Raw genomic sequence first — 19,939 nt, 5'->3', positions numbered from 1 at the left:
ATCAGAGATTGCTGAAATCCAAATCCTAGACTTGAGTGACTTTTTTTCCTGATACAACCATTCTAATAGCCAGATGGTTTCTCCACCTCTTTTAAGATTAAAAAATAGCTAATGCTATGATGGTAATCATTTTACAGTATGTAAGTGTATCAAATCAACACATACATTTTAAACTGTTGTATGCTTTAAACTTAGGTAATGTTATATGTCGTAGCTCAGTAAAGCTGGCAGGTGGGGAGAATTAAAAAGTTAAATAGGGACCACATCCTTAGTTCCTCATCCCCTTTATAAAATGTCTAAATAATGAAAGAACTTTTATTATAAAGAAAAGCATATTCTCAAAGGGAGATATCCATTTGGAAAAGCATATCCAAATGGAGAAAATATCATATACTTTAGAGAAAGACTAGCATCCATCTTTATACTTACAATGGAGTTTGACTATCATAAGTTAGTGAGTGGCCTTAAATATTTTGAAATGCTGACCAGTAGCCGTTTAAAAAAAATCATTATCACTTCCGGTAGTGGTATTCTTTGGTAAAATATTCTTAAATCAATTCATAAGTTAATGGAGGGCACATGCTACAGATTTCTCTGTCAAACACATTTGGAAGCTTTGCCATACAACACTTTTTTTTTTTTTTTTTGGCCAAGAAATATCAATAACAACATCTGCCCTTAAATATTCAGGCCTGGCAAATGGCAAGGAACTCTGAAAATTCACCTCTCCATAAAAACAATGAAAAAGTTGGCAAGAATTATCAGAATTTACTGTTTCAGAGCTGAAATGTAACCAAAGGTTTGCAGCAATCCAGAAAACATACTCAAGAAAAACAGCTGAATCTCAGTAAGAACAAGCTTTGTGGCATATTAACTTATCTTAGTGTTTCATTCCTTGCTCCCTAGCTCAGTGGTAGCCTTGAAAAATTACAGCCCACATTCTTGGTACTGGAGGGAATAGAAGAGAGCTGGAGTTTTTTCAAAGCCTTACTTTAAAAGAAATGTAATTATTTGATCTCTGGTGGTTCCCTTGAGACTCCCATTCAAAGGCTTATCTTTTTTGACCTCACTAAAGCTTACCTAGTGCTAAAAGCCCCTCTGTGGAGTCATTTGTCAAAAACATTTGCTAGCAAATATTTTAATCACAGCTGCCTGAGGTGATAAATAACAGTTGGGGGAAAACAATAGGCTAACCAAAAAGCTTAAAAGGAAAAGCTGAGGAACAAGATATACACTATGGCTGCAAAAGTCTCCAATATATTCCTGGGAACCCAGAAAGCCACATGTACGTGTAAGGCCATGCACATGCTCAAAGAAAAAGACCTGAGAAGGCTCTAATCTTTACCTCTGGCTTTACTTCTTGTACAGGCAAGAAGTAAAGACTAAGACAGTCTAAATTTCTGTGGAATGTGTATCTTGACATGTATACAGAGTTTCTTGCAAATACTGGGAGATTAATTGGTTACAGATGTTTAAGGAAATCTGTCCCTTCATTAGCTGATGATTTAGCTGAGTAGAGGCTTCAGTGTCCACACATTGTAAAGAAAACAGACTCCACAGAATTAGTTTACTTAAGTCACTAAATAAACAGGAACTGAAACAATTAGCAACCACAGCAAATCTTGGGGAGGGAGCCAAATCTGATTTCCAGAGCTGCCACATTAAATGCTGTTTTCAACAAAAATAGACAAGACGTGCAAAGAAACAGCAAAGTACAGCCCATACCTTGGGAAAAAATCAATAGAAACAACCTGGGAAGGAAGCCCAAATGTATTTGTTAGACAAAGACCTTAAAACAAATGTTCAAGGAGCTAAAGGAAATCACTTCTAACGAACTAAAGGAGAATATGAGAACAATGTCTTACCAAATGGAGAATACCCATAAAGAGATGTAAGTTATAAATAGGAACCAAATAGAAATGATCCTGAAGTAGAAAAGTACAATAACAGGAATGAAGAATTCACTAGAGGAGATCACTAACAGATCTGAGCAGACAAACTGAATGAATAAACAAGCTTGAAGATAAATCAATCAAGAAACAGAAAGAAAAAAAAGAATGAAAAAATAAGCAGGTCGTCAGAGACCAGTGGGACACGTTCAAGATTACCAACAATGAATAATGGGAGTCCCAGAAAAAAGAGGCAAGAAAGTTCTAAAAAGAGTATTTGAAGAGACAATGGCCCAAAACTTCCCAAATTTGATGAAAAATGTTGATATTTCACACATCCAAGAAAGTAACAACTGCTGGTAGGGTCAACTCAAAGACATCCACCCCTGGGCACATCATAATCAAACACAATCTTGAAAGCAGCGAGAAAGAAGAGGCTGAACAGGTATAAGGGATCCTCAGTGAAATTAATAGCTGATTTTTCATCAGATGCCATGGAGCTCAGAGGCAATAGGATATTATATTCCAAGTGCTAAAAGAAAAAGAATGTCAACCAGAAATTCTAACAATGCTGTTCTTCAAAACTGAAGGAAAAAATAAGAAATTCACAAACAAAAGTTGAAAGAATTTCTCAGAATAAAATATGCCCTATGAGAAAAGAGGGGAATCTTTCAGGCTGAAATGAAAGGACTAGAGTGTAACTCAAACATACAGGAATAAAATGCACCTGTAAAGGTAACTACATAGCTAAATATAAAACATTATAAATATTTTTTGTCACTTCTTTTTTTTTGTCCTATTTTGTTTTAAAATATTTATAAATCTATTTTTAAAATCTGTTGGTGGGCACACAATGTGTAGAAATGGAATTTGTATGACAATCATGGCACAAAGGAGGGGGCAGGGCACAGACCTATACAGGAGTGAAGTCTCTGTATACTACTGAAATTAAGTTGGTATTAGTCCATATTAGATTGCTGTAAATTAAGATGTTGAGGGAGGGAGGTGGGGGAGAAGGGCGGGGGGAAGTGGTGGCAGGAAGATGGAGACAAATGTATTTGAACGAAAAAGAAAAAAAGAAAAGTTAATTGTAATTCCCAGGGTACCACTAAGAAAATTGCCTTAAAAATAAGGTAAAACAAATGACAGGAAATTAAGATATCACAGAAGACTCTATCTATTTAACACAAAAGAATGCAGTAATGGAAGAAAATGAGGAACAAAAATGGCATAATATATATAGAAAATAAATAGCAAAATGGCAGATGTGAATCCAACCTTCTCAATAATTACGTAAATGCAAATGGACTAAACTCTGCAATTAAACAGCAGAGATTGGAAAATGGACTTAAAAAATACATAATCCAACTATATTCTGTCTATAAGAGACCTTTAGTTTCAAAGAAGCAAATACCAGTAGGTTGACAATAAATGCATGGTGATATACCATGAAAACAGTAACCAAGAGAGTTGGTTAAGTAACTGTAGACAGTGAAATTATTGTTTTAAACCACTACATTTGGGGGTTCTATGTTATGCATTACGGTACTAGCAGTGCATAACTGATTCATTTAGCCAGCAAGTGGCAGCATCTCACACACACACACGTGCCCATGTATAGGTAGGACCCATGTTATCTTATCCATACAGCTTGGTACAGTAATAGGAAACTAAGAAACTAATTTACCCCAATAACGGCTTGCTTCTTCAGAAGTTAAGCATCCAGAGTTAAGTCCAGGCTGAATCCTTGCAAGTGCATATGGTGGTAGATCAGCACTGGCAGCTGAACAGAGGTCTCTGCGGAGCAGTCAGCTGAATGAGGAGCCCCACAGGAAGACACTTGCTAATCAGAAAGGAGTCAATACTGGAGTTCTTTATGATAAAAACCATGGTCTTCAGAGGGCAAGAGGCTCTGTCAGTAGTATTTCCCCTGGCCAGGAATACAGTCATGGAGGCCACAGCCTCTGTCCTGCACCTACCACTGTTGGAAGGTGTTCCTTTTTCCACTGTTCAACGAGAGGTAAATCTCTCGTTCTTTTACTCACTCAACAAATACCCACTGTTACACACACTGTTTCAGGCCTGAGAATGCAACAGAGAAATCAATCCAAGTCCCTTACTCACATTGAGCTTGTATTTTAGAAGAGACGAACTGTGTGCGTGCGTGTGTGAGAAGACCTAAGAGGACACTTGAGCATAAGAAGAAACATGCTTTGAGGAAGGAAGACATGTAGATTTTAGAATGTGATCCAGTGACAACAGCACTCTCAATGTTCCTGAGGCAGCAATGTGCTTGATCCTTTAAAGGTATAGCAAACAGCCGAGCAAGAGCAGAGTGACCAAGGGAGGAGACAATGATTGGCTGAGGCGTGCGGAAGCTGGAGGTCAACCGTAAGGACTAGATTTGATTCTGTATGTCACCACAAATCATAACCACTATACACCAGTACACAGTGATAGTCCTTAAGTTTGTTGACTGAATGGGAAAAAATTTACTCAATTTACATCATTTAATGCAAACTGTACCACGTTATGGTTATGGCTACATATATATCATCTGTGGAACTGATTCCTGGGCACACATTGTGTATCAAAACCCCTGAATATGAAGCCCTGAAATCAGCACTTTTTGTAATGGCTGACTGGCTGTGCAATATATGCAAAGAAAATGTGAGAAAGGATATTCCAAACTACAATACATACCTCAGGCACATTATTTTAGTTCTGAGTAGAAATGCCTCTGAGTAGTAACTTTTAAAGTTTTTAATCAGTCCTCCTGAGGACAGTTCTCTATCTTTTCTAAAACTGCTATGGAGGACACCCATTTTGCCAGATAGCTCTAATAAAAAGGATCAATTCGATACCGAATCACAAACCATAGTGCATTCAGTACTTGTTGAATGAACAAGATGGTTTCTTAAGAGCTTAATATCAAGCACACTGGGCACCCTATTGTACTGAGGTACTTCTATCACCACAGGAACTACATAACTCATGGCATTTTCATCATTGCTGCAGCAGTGGGAAAGTTCTCATCTAAATTAAGCACTCTTGATACAACTTGCCCAGGTTTCAAACTCTTTAAAATCCTTTTTGGTTTAGACAGGTTAATAACAAATAAACAGATAAATGGGATTTCTAAGTTATCACCAGGTGTGGCATTATGCAGAATTATACAGACATTACAAAAAAAGTTATACTAGAAAACCAACTTAGTACACAACTTAAAGAGAAAAAAATTTTATTGCAATATAAAATGCACTTATAAAATGTCCACAGAAGACGTAATTCTTCAATGCTATATAAATTTATTGGGAATATTTTATTCACCTTTCATTGTTATGATGATGCCACCTAAAATATACTGTAAACGATGAGTTATACTCTATAACAAATGCATCACTGATTTTCAACAATCATTGGTTTAATAATAATTTAAGATCTTATAATCACATCTATACTCTGGAATGTCCATTTATTTTCATGTAGTGTAGTGGAATTTAGAGTACAATTGCACATGAATGGTACAGAAAAACATTTACTACTAAATTATTTTATACCTTCATGACAGGTCAACAATCTTTCTGACTTAAACTACTGGCTTCAGGATTCTCAATGCAGAAATTTGTGTGTATGTTATGTCTATGTGTGCACCCATGGAACAACTTAAAGTATATCTTTAGTAAACAAGTGCAACATTACTGCTGATTATTTTGTATGTTTAAACATTATAGTTTGATTATTTGTAAACAAACAAAACCCCACACAAGTACTCTTAATTCTAGGAAAAAAAATCTGTCAAACTATAATTATTCTAATATGCTTCACTTGAACACACATCGAATTTCTAAAAGGTGCATACATTACCTTAGATAATAAGGTGTAAAAGTGTTTCATATTGTATTCTATGAAATGTGCATTTCTGATATTGTTTTATGCAGCATAAAGTTTAGATCAAAAAATTATAAATCCTGGATCCCCACAGTTCATTTAGAAAACGCGTCCAAGTTATGGCTCTCACAGCAGGTTTAACAGATTAAATGTGATGAAGTGTTCTAGCTCCCTCTATTTCAAGTATCAAAGAAAAATGAGGCTCAAAATCTTTGTAGGTTGTAGCTGAAAATGCAAAGCTTTAGAAAACACTTCAGTGTGTTTTGAAATAACATATAAATTGAAACAAGATTCTTATGTGTTTATCTGTCTTGGGCTAATAAGTACTGGGACTTTAAAACAATTTGATTAAACCTGAATATTTGCTCAAAAGTGATAAAGCACAACATATGCCTACAAATATATTTTGGAGAAATATCGATTTTGATGTTTACAACTTTTTCATATTATTGACTTTTAAGTATTATTTGCTTTTGAATTATATTAATTTAATATTCAACTGAGCATAAATACTTGGCCTCACACTACTTATAATAAAATGACTTACTTTAGAAATAGAAATTTTTTAAAGCACTAGAAAGAGAAATAACTAAAGCTGTATAAACGTGTCTTTCAATGACATGAGAAATCCTGCAGTACAGAAAGTATCTTGTACCCTTAAGGTCTCAGAGTGAGGTGACCTTCTTAAATTTTAATGCTATTTAAAAAACCAAGAAGTCAAAGAGAAGACTGCTGCAATAAAGCACTGTTTCTAAAAGTTGCAGGCATGATCTCATTCTGAGAGCAGTGCTCCTCAAAGTAAGCAACTTTCCTCCTCTTCTTAGGCACACTGATTTTCAGCTTAGAAAATCTAACCTGGTTCCTAACATATTCCTTAAGTAGTATGAATAGTTTAAGGTCTTTCTCCCTTCAAGAAAAAAAATTAGATATCTCACTAAAGAGTAATAAGTACATCTTACTTTCAGACATTAGACTTTCTGGAATTGGCCCATCAGTAAAAAACTTGTAAGAATTATGTGAAAGTGTGGAATCAGCACTCTATGAAAACAGTGTGACAAAATTAAACATCACTGTGTTGAAATCTTTTCTAGCTTCAACTCAAAAATAGAAATCATGAGACTTCTAATAACATTAATTTTAAAAACACACAGAAGTGAAAAGTGCTATTTTTCAAAAAGTACAATTTTTTCCCTTACTACATTATCAACATGGAATGATTTCAGTTCTCCTGTACTAAAAGCTGGACTTTTAAAAAACTAGTATTGTAGTACTTGATATAATATTAATCAGTAGTGGCTTCAGTTTCAGCTGGACCCCTAATTAGTCTTCGAATTCCCCTTTTTCCTGCTGGACCTTTCGGTTTTGCAAAACTTTGCTTATGCGCATGCTGCTTGGGGTGTACTTCTTCATAAAGGAAGTCTGCAGTCAACTCATCCCCATTGTCTATCTCTATCTGCAAGAGACAAAATTAGGAAAGAGCACTGCAAAATGAGAAAGTACAACATGCAAAACCTACTAAGAGCCAGTTTCCAAGTCTGAATGCTCACAAATAAATATATAACACCCATTCCAGCAAGAGAGAATCAAAGACCACATGTAAATAGTTGCACTTTCATCTTTTGTGGGGGAGGTAGAAGAAGCGTTGCTTGAATATACAATCAGCTGTAATAACGTCTTTCTTCTTCCATTTAACTAGTGTTTAAAAGTTGATGCCACTATTATATTCTCTAGTTCCGCTTTGATACACTATATTCGAGAAATATTACTCATGGTTCATCACCTGGGTCACTTAAAATCACTATAGGACAGGGATGGCAAGCTTTGGCTTGCAGGTCAATCTAGCCCAAAACTGTGTTTTATATTTTCAAATGGTTGTAAAAATAAAACAAGGAAGAATATATGACAAAGACCACATGTGGCATGGCAGAGCCTAAAATATTTACTATCTGGTTCTCGTATAGGAAAAACCAGTACTTGCTACAGAAGATGCTTAACTTAAAAAGCATAAAACGTTCAGTACACAAAACACTTGTAGTTTGTAAAGACTTGGGTTTTCAGAGTTGACGGTATCAAGAATAAACCATGTCTTCATCCATACCTCACCTATATTTAAGAAACTAAATTTGGCTCCCCAAATTCAAATGTTTATGTCCAATCCCTCCTTTCCTAATAAATGGATTCTCAACCATCCCATGATTCAATTATAAATGGAGACTGTAATTCCTTATTAATAACAAGTCTTAAGACATTCACAGGAGTGTAGCTCTAGCAGCACTGACAGAATTTTCTACAATATGGAAATGTTCTCTAAATTCTGCACTGTCCAGTACAGTAGCTACTAGACACACACGGCTAATGAGGGCTTGAAATATGGCTACTGTGATTAAGACAATGATTTTTAAATTTTATTTAATTTTAATTTATATTTAAATTTAAATAGTCACATGTAGTTTGTGGCTACATATTTGAGAGTACAGATATCTAGGGAGGGTTGGGGCCATGATAGGAGTGGAGGAGATCACAAGGATTTATGATGAGATCAAGGAAAAAATACTCATAAATCACAACAGATCATGAACTACATAGGAAAGAGTAAAAATCTAGCAAGAACTGCAACATTTTTAAATAAGTAGGTAGGCACTAGATAAGTATGTTGATAGATAAATTAGATAAAATAAATTAGATGGATAAATACGTAGATAATTACCTTTCTAATGACATCCATTTGTAGTTGTCTTTCTACAATTTCTAGCAGAGGGCTCTTGCAGCTAGAATACAGCATCCTTTCTCTTATACTGCATGTGTATCCAGGCATTGAATAAATAAAAACTGTTAAGTTAAAAAACAACACTACAATTAGCAGCATGTCAATTAAAGTAAATACTAAACCTCATAAAACTGTAACTAAGTCGTCCAAGGAAGCAATAAGCAACATGTTAAAAACAATGTGTCATATACCTATGGACTCCAAATAGTCTCCTTCATGGGAATGTTTATACAGAAAGAAATGGTAACGTGCTGAATCCTTGGGAATCCTCTTTGGCAAATCTTTTAGTTCTGTATTTGTTGTGTTGGCCAAAATTATAATTTCATTTTTTATATCTATTTCCTGTCAACAAGAAACAAAATATATTCATTTAAACAGATAATTTAAAAGTTGTTATTAAAATACTAGGAGACAAGGGGAAACTTACATAGGTTTGAATTTTTCACATGAACATATTATAATATTGCCTTTGTAGTTTAAAAATGTAAATAAAAATCAGGAAGCAAATAAAAAATTTTAAATCTATTAAAAATAAACCTTCTATAAGCCATAAGCTACCCAAAAAAAGCAGCCATTTCATAGTCATCATTATATGTCTCTTACCAATTGCACATAGTTGAGCTGTCTGTTATTCAATTTTTCCAAAGCCTGAAAAGCTTCTCGAGAAATAGGAAATGCTACTCCTTGCAGTGTTTGATGCTTAGTGTCCACACCCACGTCAGTTTGTACCTAAGTATGACATATTTAATGTACCGATTAATTTTTAGGATTTAGTAGTATCATATGGCAAAGACACAAAACTTTATTTCTATAAAGTGGTCATTCCACCCTTGCCCATTTCAATGTAATTAAAATTAACACTAAAACCACTACAAACTTAAAAAGCAAATAATTTTTCACATTGGTTAATGTTCTGCTTGCACTCGTGAACATGCACAACACATGACACATCTTTATGAAAATGTTGGGAGTGAACTAAGTGTTAATGGTGCATTTGGGGTTTTTGTTTCTGTTTGGCACAACTGCAATGAGCCACTAGGCTCTCTGAATGTCTTCAGATGACACCTTAATTATCAAATTTTGTATAGTAAAATTTATAAACAGTGACATATGTGGGTGTGTATATATATAATTACATATAGAAATTTACTTTGTTCTACTATACATAAAATGAAACACAAATACCATGCACTGAACTGAAAGAAGTACAAACAGTAAACAAAGACACAACACAGCTCAACAAACTGCAGAAGTTCCAGACTCAGAGCTTTCATTATTAAGAATATGGGTGTACATGTACTGGAAGAAAGGTACTTCAAGAAAGCTTTCAATGCTTATGTTTAAGACTTTTATACTCAAGAGATAATAACTAATATAGGGTCTCATTTGCAGTGTTGCAACAAAGAGTCAAATAGAAATTTTACTTTAAAAAAAAGTGAATGGAGATTCTACAGTATAAATGATACTGGATAATGAAAACATCATATAACATATGCAAGTGCATACCCCAATACGATCCTCTGGGTTCTGATTGCAAGGAATAAAACAAACTATCAAACTTGTAAAAAAAAAAAAATTACATAAAAATCCCTACTCAAATTATTTGAGGTAAAATAATTTAAAAATAGATCCTTGCTATCAGGTTAATATTTAATAATATTTAATCACTTTCCAGACTAATTCCTATTAGTCTGTTCCTCACACTAGTAAATAGTGGTTTCTGCTACTTGTTCTTTTTTATCAATTCCAGTAGAAATACAGTAGCCTTTCTAACTTTTCATTAGAATGGATGCAGTAAACACATTAAAAAATGATAAGCTATAATATGGAATTTATTAATTCAAATATGCTAAATACATTCATATTTAAACACCATCCAAGTAGTGTTCATAGAAGCTAATATACAGAGCTTCTAGAACTCTTCATTTTATTACATTTATTTTTTTTTCTTTAGTCATCACTATTATCCGAAATAACATAAAACAAACCTGCTTCAGGCAACCTCATTAGATATAATATTCCTGGCACTACATGGGTAACACACTTTTTCCATTATTTAGTATTCAAAGTACAGAGTTAAAAACAGTTGTACTTCTAACAGAGAAAGATTTACTATTCTGTCACATATATTATGATGACAGAAAAAAGCTATTTATGAAATTGATGTGGTTTAATATTCACTTTTTTCCTGAAAACACATTCAGCAGTCTTGTCTCTAAACTAAACAGAATAAATGTAAGCTACCTAACCTTCTATTGTCTAGTTATCTCTACATCTATTAATTAAAAATATATTTCAAATACTTAAAATCTTGCAATGGTTTCAAAACAGTAATTTACCTCATTTATTTTAATCTGTCGTAACTCTTCCTCTGCTGCAGTCAGAGGGGCAGGAGAAGATTGTGACAGCAAATATTTTTTATATCCATGTAGTGATACATCTTCCTGTAAGCAGAGAAATGCACTATTATTATTCTCTAAAAGTCAAACCTCAGTGAGGTTATTTAGGACAAACAAAATTACTAATTTAACTATATATATACACATATACATATATATACATATATATAAAAAGGTTATACATATTATATATATTAAAGGTTTTATTTATTATATACAAAGGTTTTATTTATTATATATAAATATTTATTTATATATATATATAAAAGATTTTATCTATCTATTTTTAGAGAGGGGAAAGGGAGGGAGAAAGAAAAGGAGAGAAACATCCACGTGTGAGAGGTACATTGACTGGCTGCCTCTCAAATGCCCCCAACTGGGGATCTGGCCCACAACCTACGTATGTGCCCTGACTGGGAATCAAACCAGCAACCTTCTGTTCGCAGGCCAGCACTCAGTCCACTGAGCCACACTAGCTAGGGCTTAACAGAAAATATTTTAACTGAAAATAAATACTATCAATAATTTTACAATTTCTTCTTTCTTCCCCTTACTGTTTTTCCATCTTTCTCTCTCTTCCTTCCTCTTCCCTAAGTCTTTACTCTCTTGAAAAAGAGGTAGAAATGCTCTGGTTGGCTGGCTCAGTTGCCTGGAGTGTCATCCTCTGCACCAAAAAGGGTGTGGGTTCCATCCTCCGTCAGAGCGCACACCCAGGTCAGGGAGTGCACGGGAGGCAACCTGCCCATCCATGTTTGTCTCTCTCACTGATGGTTTTCTGTCTCTCTCCCCCTTTATTCCCCTCTCTGCCTAAAATAAATAAATATACCGTCTAGTGAGGATTTCTTATTTTTTTAATCCTCTATTCTATAGGTTTCAAAAAATTTAAGGAGGGAATCTACTCTTCATTTCCTGAAGTTTAATATTTACTAGGTCTTTTTATGAGTGCGGCGGTGGTAAAGGCCAGCAATGAGATGAACCTAGTCATAATTTAAAGTACAATTATCATTAACCTTCTAGGGAAGCCTGCCCTACAATTATTTAATAATCAACATATTCAGATTCTGAATTCTTTTTATAATGACATAATTTCTTTATAATTATTCATAGAAAATAATGATAGTTATCTCAAAGAAAAAATATTTCCAAAGTGGTCTACTTTTCATCAAAATTTTGTGATTTGGAAAACTGAGGACAGAATTGGGAAACCAGACAGAATTGGTGAATTAGCCAAGTATTCCCATTTGATCTTGTATTTCATACAACAGATTATATTACTTTCTAAATCAGAATAAAAGGTCTAGATTAAAAAAACTCTTCAAAAAATACATTTCAATTTCCCCAATTTGTGTGTATATATGTATAAATATATGTATTTACATATAAATTTTATAACAGTACATTTTAGTCATAATTTAACTAAATAAATTAATTATCCCAATTAACTATTTAATCAATTTACTTGCCTTAGTGTTCTGATTTAAATACAACAGTTACTGCTTCTACAACATGGGTATAAATGTCCACAGTATCTAAAAATTACTTTATGAATTACTCCGTTATTTTTCTGAGCCTATTTCCACACCATTAAAATGAAATGGTCGAACTAAACGAGGGGTTGAACCAGAGGCTCTCTGAGGTATATTCTAGTTTTTAAAGTCTAACAAAGGAGATTCTAACATTTTTAAGGGTAAGTGCAATGTTACAATGTTATGTATCATATGAAATATAACAATATTTTCTCTTATTCTTATGTTTACAAGTTCATCAAACTGAATTCGTATCAATTACCCATTACCTAGGAGTTTTTCAATCCTGTATAATTACAAAAGCGTAAGTTTTGTACCTTTACTGTTCCAAATACTTCATCTTTAATGTGGCCACCTCCAAACTCCTTTTTCAGAGTTGCTCTTGTTGCTGCATACAACATTTTTTGACGAACCTATTAAGTTGTGAAAGTCTGCTTAGAAGTTTATAGATAAAAAATTATCATTACAAAAGAAAGCACTGTCTGAATACATTAAAAATAATATAAACTGTGATAAAGCTGAAATCCACTGACTGTAATACACTAAAGTATGTGTCTACAAATAGACATTATAACACTAGCATCTAAACTATTGATGGCTATTAAAGGAGATTTCAATTTATAATATATTTTTCAAAAAGTGGGAAAAAAATCTAAACTTTAAAAATTACTCATTTTTCAAAGTATAAAATGAGTTCAAGAATAAAAAACTACTAAAACACCATTTTAAAATATGAGAAGGAAAACTGAAATGAAATAACTTTCATACTGACATTTTACTAAAAGCAAACCTAGATTAGATATTACTAAATAAGAATCAAATTTCATGACCTATCTATGGCATACATGGCATATATCATTATGAGGGCCACATTAATAAAAGAATTATATATATATATGATTATTAAGAGACTCTAATAACATCTACAGAAAACTACTAAAGATAATTGTCAACCAACAGAGATCATTTCATAATCCTACATGGTCAAATCTAGTATTTCTTTCAGATAAGATATATGAAATTAAAAAGGAGAGAATGGCTTTTAAAAATAATGTCTAAATAATGTTAAAAATTACAGGTTTCTACAAGAAACAAGAGAATTACTCTAAAATACTGGCAGTATACCATATATTAATTTTGTCTTCTGTTCTATTTAGTCATTCTATAGTCAATTTTAACTTTACAAAGAAATTGTTGTGTATCACTTGATTGGCAGCTATTAATAATATTTTAATATAGGACTTCCAGTCAAGACGGAGGCATAGGTAGGCATGCATCACCTCCTCATGCAAACACAAAAAGGAATTACAACTAAATCTCAAAACAAGTAATACACAGAACCATCAGAAAGTTAAGCTGCATGGAAGTCTGACAACCAAGGATTTAAAGAAGCCACGTTCACCCAGGCAGGAGGAGAGGCAGAGATGAAGAGACAAGGCAGAGAGGCAAGGAGACACAGTATGGTGCAGTGTGGCACGTAGAGGTGGTGGCAGAACGGCCACGGGCGGTTCCACATTCATGTGTGGTGAACAGAGACTGGGATACCTTGGGAGTGAGGGATACCTTAGGAGCAAGCAATCCCAGCCCTAGGCCAGACCACACAGCCGGGGTTCCAGTGCCAGGGAGATAAATCCCCATAACTTCTGGCTGTAGGAAACCAGTGGGGGTTGGGGCGGTGGAAGAAAATGCCAGATTTTCAGAAAACTTCACTTAAAGGGTGCGCACAGTCTTAAAACATACACAAACCCACGCACTCTGGCATTCAACACCAGGGCTACAGCTGGAGGGGAGACAGTCACATACGGGAAGTGGGTGAAGTGACTAGAAATGGGGCAAGTGCCAGGCAAACCCCCAGAAACCAGGCGGAGGCACAGTCCTCTCACTAGCCCTCACCCCACAGAGAGCCACAAAGCAGTGAAGTGGGCCGCCCCACCCTGGAGATTTCCTAAAGCTCTGCCCCACACAATTTACAGGTGCCTTTTACAGGGGGTCAAAGCAGCTCTACCTAATACACAGAAACAAACACAGGGAGGCTCCACCTTCAGGAGACAAAGAACTCTGGCCCAAATGAAAGAACAAATCAAAGCTCCAGAAAAAAGAACTAAACTAAACAGAGATAGCCAACCTATCAGACATAGAGTTCAAACACTGATGAGTAGGGCAACAACATAAAGGAAAAAATGAAGACTACACTACGTGAAATAAAGATAATTTTATAGGGAACCATCAGTGGAAGGGAAGAAGCCAGGATTCAAATCAACAATTTGAACATAAGGAAGAAAGAAACATTCAACCAGAACAGAAAGAAGAAACAATAATTTTAAAAAATGAGGATAGTATAAGAAAACTCTATGACATCCCCAAATGTGCCAACATCCGAATCATAGGGATGCCAGAAGGAGAAGAGGAAAACCAAGAAATTGAAAACTTATTTGAAAACATAATCAAAGACAACTTCCCTCATCTGGCCAAGAAAATAGACATACAAGTCTAGGAAGCACAGAGAGTCCCAAACAAGTTAGACCCAAAGAGGACCACACCAAGACACATCATAATTAAAATGCCAAAGGTAAAAGATAAAGAGAAAATCTTAAAAGCAGCAAGAGAAAAGCAGAGAGTTAACTACAAAGGAGTTCCCATAGACTGTCATCTGATTTGTCAAAAGAAACTTTGCAGGCCAGAAGCAACTGGCAATACGTATACAAAGAGATGAAAAGCAAGGACCTACAACCTAGATTACTCATCCAGCAAAGCTATCATTTAGAATGGAAGGGCAGATAAAGTGCTGCCCAGACAAGGTAAAGCTAAAGGAGTTCATTATCACCAAGCCATTATTATATGTAATGTTAAAGGGACTTATTTAAGAAAAAAAAGATCAGAACTATGAACATTAAAATGGCAACAAATTCACAACTATCAACAACTGAATCTTAAAAAAAAAAAAAAGCAGCAGCAGCAAACAACCAGAATAGGAACAGAATCATAAATACGGAGATCATCTGGAGGCCTATCAGCTGCCAGGGGGAAGGGGGACGTTGGAAGAAACAATGCAGGGATTAAGAAGCATAATTGGTAGGTACAAAAGTCAGGGGGATGTTAAGAATAGCATAGCAAATGGAGAAGTCAAAGAACTTACATGCATGACCCATGGACATGAACTAAGAGTGAGGAGATCGCTGGAAGGAAGTGGGGTAGCGAGTGGAGGGAGGCAAAAGGGGAAAAAGTGGGACAACTATAAAAACGTAATCAATAAAATATACTAAAAAAAGAATATTTAATATAATGTTCAATTAGTTCTCAGAATTATTACAATTATTACTCTAATCAAAGTAGCCTAGCAATATTTCAGAAACAAAAAACTCTAGCAGTTAATGTTAAGCAAGTTACAAAAAAGTTACTTACATGAGAATGATCTGGAGACCACGCAATGAATATCCATTCATATCCTTGGGCATTCTGAGAATCTAACCTGAATAATATATAGCACGGTTGTTTGTCCTCCAACAGGGGTAAAACAAAGGAATCATAATCCTTATCCCAGGAATCTGAAGGCTGACTGCATGATCCAATCACAAGTTTCTCTATAAGAACATTTTTTTAAAAATACATAAATGGTATGAAATACCAAATGAGAGAGTAAGGAAACATAAATTTATAGTTATTTCCTAATTACTATTATTCACATCAAAAAAGTTGAAAGGAAAATGCCTGCTACACAAAAAGTAATTATGATGCAAAGCAGTACTAAAAACATATAAAAACTTCATGACAAATATAGTTAAAGTAATGTTATATATTAAAAAACAAAAAACGAACAGATAAATATGATAAGTAGATGAGCTGGATGGGTGAAGAATGGGTGATTATATTCTATTTCCTAAAATGCTTATGCTGAAAGTTATCAAGAAACTATATTTAAATAAATATAGCACTCAAAGGATAATTTTGAAATTAACACTGAATTGCACACTAAGAAGTATTAAATAAAACCAGGTTTTGCTCCTATTTGGCCATAATGCTCTAATTTAAAATTAGTCCAGTAGCATAAATTGGTATAGCCATTTTAAGGCACTAGTTGGCAGAACCAAGTAAGAGTGTGAATGTACTCTGCAGAAAGAATCTCTTGCACATATATACAAAGGTGTTCACTGCAGCACTATATAATAGTGGAAACTGAAAACAGCCTCAATATCATCCACAATAGAATGGATATATAATATGTTGCACAGTCACATGATAAACTTCTATTCATATTAGCATAGTTATTAAGAGGAGACAGGAGCTATTTGTTATATTATTTATTCTTTGTAATTTTCTCAAAATAAAGTAAAACAAGAAAATGATGATTTAGGAAATAGTGTCATTTTTCTTCTGTAGTGATGGTAGTTAAACTTTACTATTTTATGTAACTAGTGAGTTAGGAAGTAATGCATTTAAAATTTTAGCTCAGTATTTCTAAAACATGTTGCTTTACAGCATATGTTTACTCCTATTCAGTGTGGTAATATATGTAGAACAACTGCATATTTTCAAACTGTTCTGGTATTTTTAATATATAGGTAGAAAATGGAGAGCAAATTTACTTCCAGTTTATGAGAGAACAAGTTATTGTTCCAAAGCAAAATATTTCAAGGTATGTAAGAAATTAGGCCAAAGGAATATTTAACATTCATTTGTGATTAAGGAGCTATAAAATAAATTGTTCAAATTCAAATCTAGATGATTTAAAAGATTCTCCCATCCAACCAATTTCTCCCTGTTTACAGATTTTGAAACAATCAATTTATAGTTTGTTACATTCTCAGAACTGTTTCCCAAAAGAAAGGGAAATCATTTCTGCAGCATAGAGTGCAATCAAGTGGAGAAACTGGAGTCTGAAATCCTTCGTTTCTACTTCAAAACTAACTTTACTGAACAACAATTCATAAATAAGTTTTTTCAGATAATCACCTGTTTACTGACTGCCATTCCAGAGATGGAAGCACTGACATTAGAAACGGATTGTCATGCAGAAACTGAGACAAAAAGTACAAGAGGACAACGTCACACCAAAAAACAGTATCCTTCTCTTTCCCTGGTAGTCAAGTTCAGAATTCAGAAGTTAAGCAGGGGGCCGTGGGCCATGCCCACAATGTACAGGATCCAAGTACCTAAAGGCAAGCTTTGAATTTGCTTCCCATTAACAGTTCAAGTCACTGACAACGACTTTAAAGTTAAAAAACTTAACACCCAATAATCCAAGGACAAGCAATAAATAAAAATGTTTAACTAACCATTTTCAATAGATATTTTCAGAAGTCTGTATTTTCCATTTCTTGCTCTGGCAAAGACATCTTTAACATCTTCACTTGCTGTGGAAAAAAATAAACGTAAACCTATTTTTTATACTTATGTATTAATACTTTCTAATGCTACTTAAGTGAGAAAAACTAAATTATAATACAAAGCAAAATATCTTCAATATGTAGCATCCTCTTATCATCAGTAATTTAAATTAAAAACAAAGGTAAAACATAGTGGATAGTGTATATAGCTAAGAAATATAAAGTATATTAATATTAATTCTAATTTGTTTTAGCTAGATAATTCCAGAGAAATAACACTGGAAGTGAATATATTAAAGTTACTCAAACCCAATAATGAATAAATTACAATTTTGTAAAGCACCTTTATTGCTTCTCTGAAAAATGTTGAAAACCTGCTTTCCTATTCTAGTCCAGTGTCAAGCTTATAATATACAGAAACACTTTCATCAATTTACCTTCTATATTTCCACATTTAAAAAACACTAAATATCAGATATCCTATCCTGATTAAAGCTTGTAATAAACAGAAACACCTTCATCAATACATTTTCTACATTTCCACATTAAAAAAACTAAATATCAGATATCCTATCTTGATCCTATTAAAGTCAATAAAACGCATTCAAGCTTATACTTCTGGTTACATTTTTCTAACTTCTATTTCCCAAAATGCTGGAATAAGCTCACTGAGTTAATATGTATTTAACAACCTAAACCTTCTGCTCCTACTAAAGCTTCAATTTCGTTCTTGGGTTGCAAGTTTGACAGCAAGAACCATTATTTAAGTAGTGCTTGCGATAAGGCTCAAGCGTGGAAAGTTATATATTGAATAACGCGGACAAAAACAACACTTTCAGATTTGGGACTATTTTGATCATGTTTTTGTGCGCAGGGGAAGGAGAGGGTAGTGTCAACGACCCTTAAGAACAAAACACAAAGAAATGTTCATCTAGAGAAAAAAATCGTTGTCTAGTAACAGTGAGAGCTTGTGTTAATATCAGAACTCAAGCGATCCTGAGTAACCCCCGGACACATTATTTGCCCGTGGTGAGGTGAGCACTTCCAGACTGCCCATTTTCAAACGAGGGATGGAGGTGAGATATAATTGCACATTGAACTGCCTGCACGGATAATTAAAGGCAGCCAAACAGATCAGACTTTCCAGTTCCCTGGGGAAGTACCTGAGAAAGATTAAAATATCCCATACTCATCATTTCAGAACATATTTCATGTTCCTGTTTTGAGAGAAAATGTGGAGAGTTTAGGAACTCCTAGTGGAAATCAAAAACATTCCAGCATCTTTCTTTTTACAGTCAGAATCCTATAACAACCTCCTTTGCACCGTAAAAAGAAAAATTCTCCCGTCTCTCGACAGCAGGAGATACTATCGCCTCCACCTTCCCGGGTCTTCACTACCTGATAAAAAGGGGGAAAGTTAGGCTATTTCTCGGGGGCAGTGGAAGGCACGCCCCCTTCACCCAGGCCGCCCAGAAAACCAATTTCCATCGCTCCAGAGAATTTCAGGTCCGTCTGCAACGTGGCGGCTGACCGGCCCGGGCTGGGACGGACGCAGGCCGGGAGCTCTCGGGACACCAAAGTGCGGGGAGGCGCAGAGGCCCGGCTCGCCCCGCGAGACCGACTCCACGCGCTCCCGACCAGACTTCTGCCCTGCCCGGCCCGTTACCCGCCCGGCTCGCTCGAAGCCTCCCAGGAGGCCCTTCCCCGCAGAACACACTGGGCGCCGTTACCTTGGATGCCGGTCTGATGGGACATGGCGGCGACCGTGGGCTCCCGGGTCCGGCGCAGACTACAGCTAGCGGCCCCGGCCGGCGACTCCAGGAAGTGGCGGCTCCTCGGCCGGCCCAGCGCGTCATCAACCTGCGACCGGCGGCCGCCCCGCCCCCCGTGAGGCCGACGGCGTCCCAGCGCGCCCCCGCTAAGCGCGCCACCTGCTAGTATTTGGTTGGCGGGGCAGCAGTTCCACAGCCCCCGACCCTAAACTTCCGGTCTGTGCCCAGGATCCCTGTCCTCGGCATGCCGCCGCTTCTCCCACTTCATCTCGGTGGAACACTGCTGAGCCAACTTGATGGCTTTGCTTCCAGCGATCCTGCCGACACAGCCATTCACTGGTTCAGCGAAAGGATGCTCAAAAGCGGAATGA

The 19,939-nt window shown here is 35.5% G+C and overlaps 1 protein-coding gene across 1 annotated transcript; it reads right to left on the bottom strand.

Annotated features, from left to right (window-relative positions):
• Window positions 1-5,151: 5,151 nt before the first annotated feature.
• On the bottom strand, window positions 5,152-19,620 carry TWF1 (twinfilin actin binding protein 1). Its single transcript, XM_054591213.1, has 9 exons — window positions 19,527-19,620; window positions 17,746-17,823; window positions 15,875-16,053; window positions 12,790-12,885; window positions 10,887-10,991; window positions 9,151-9,276; window positions 8,739-8,889; window positions 8,488-8,609; window positions 5,152-7,233 (listed from the first exon to the last, which is right to left on the bottom strand). The coding sequence occupies exons 1-9, from the start codon at window positions 19,549-19,551 to the stop codon at window positions 7,063-7,065; spliced, it is 1,053 nt and encodes a 350-aa protein (XP_054447188.1). The 5' UTR covers window positions 19,552-19,620; the 3' UTR covers window positions 5,152-7,062.
• Between the last annotated feature and the right edge of the window lie 319 nt (window positions 19,621-19,939).

Source organism: Pteronotus mesoamericanus, unplaced genomic scaffold (assembly GCF_021234165.1).
Source record: "Pteronotus mesoamericanus isolate MK-2021 breed Mesoamerican mustached bat unplaced genomic scaffold, CSHL_Meso_final scaffold_21, whole genome shotgun sequence".
Taxonomy (NCBI): Eukaryota; Metazoa; Chordata; class Mammalia; order Chiroptera; family Mormoopidae; genus Pteronotus; species Pteronotus mesoamericanus.
The sequence above is the reverse complement of the archived record's forward strand: the minus strand, read 5'-3'. Positions and strand labels throughout refer to the sequence as shown.

What these genes read in the sequence shown, in the direction of transcription:
- TWF1 (XM_054591213.1), bottom strand. Translation starts at nt 19,551, where the DNA reads ATGTCCCATCAGACCGGCATCCAAG. An exon ending in CCATCAGACCGGCATCCAAG is followed by an intron (nt 17,824 to 19,526) that starts GTAACGGCGCCC and finishes TTTTTTCCACAG; the next exon opens with CAAGTGAAGATGTTAAAGAT. An exon ending in GGTCTCCAGATCATTCTCAT is followed by an intron (nt 12,886 to 15,874) that starts GTAAGTAACTTT and finishes ACAACTTAATAG; the next exon opens with GTTCGTCAAAAAATGTTGTA.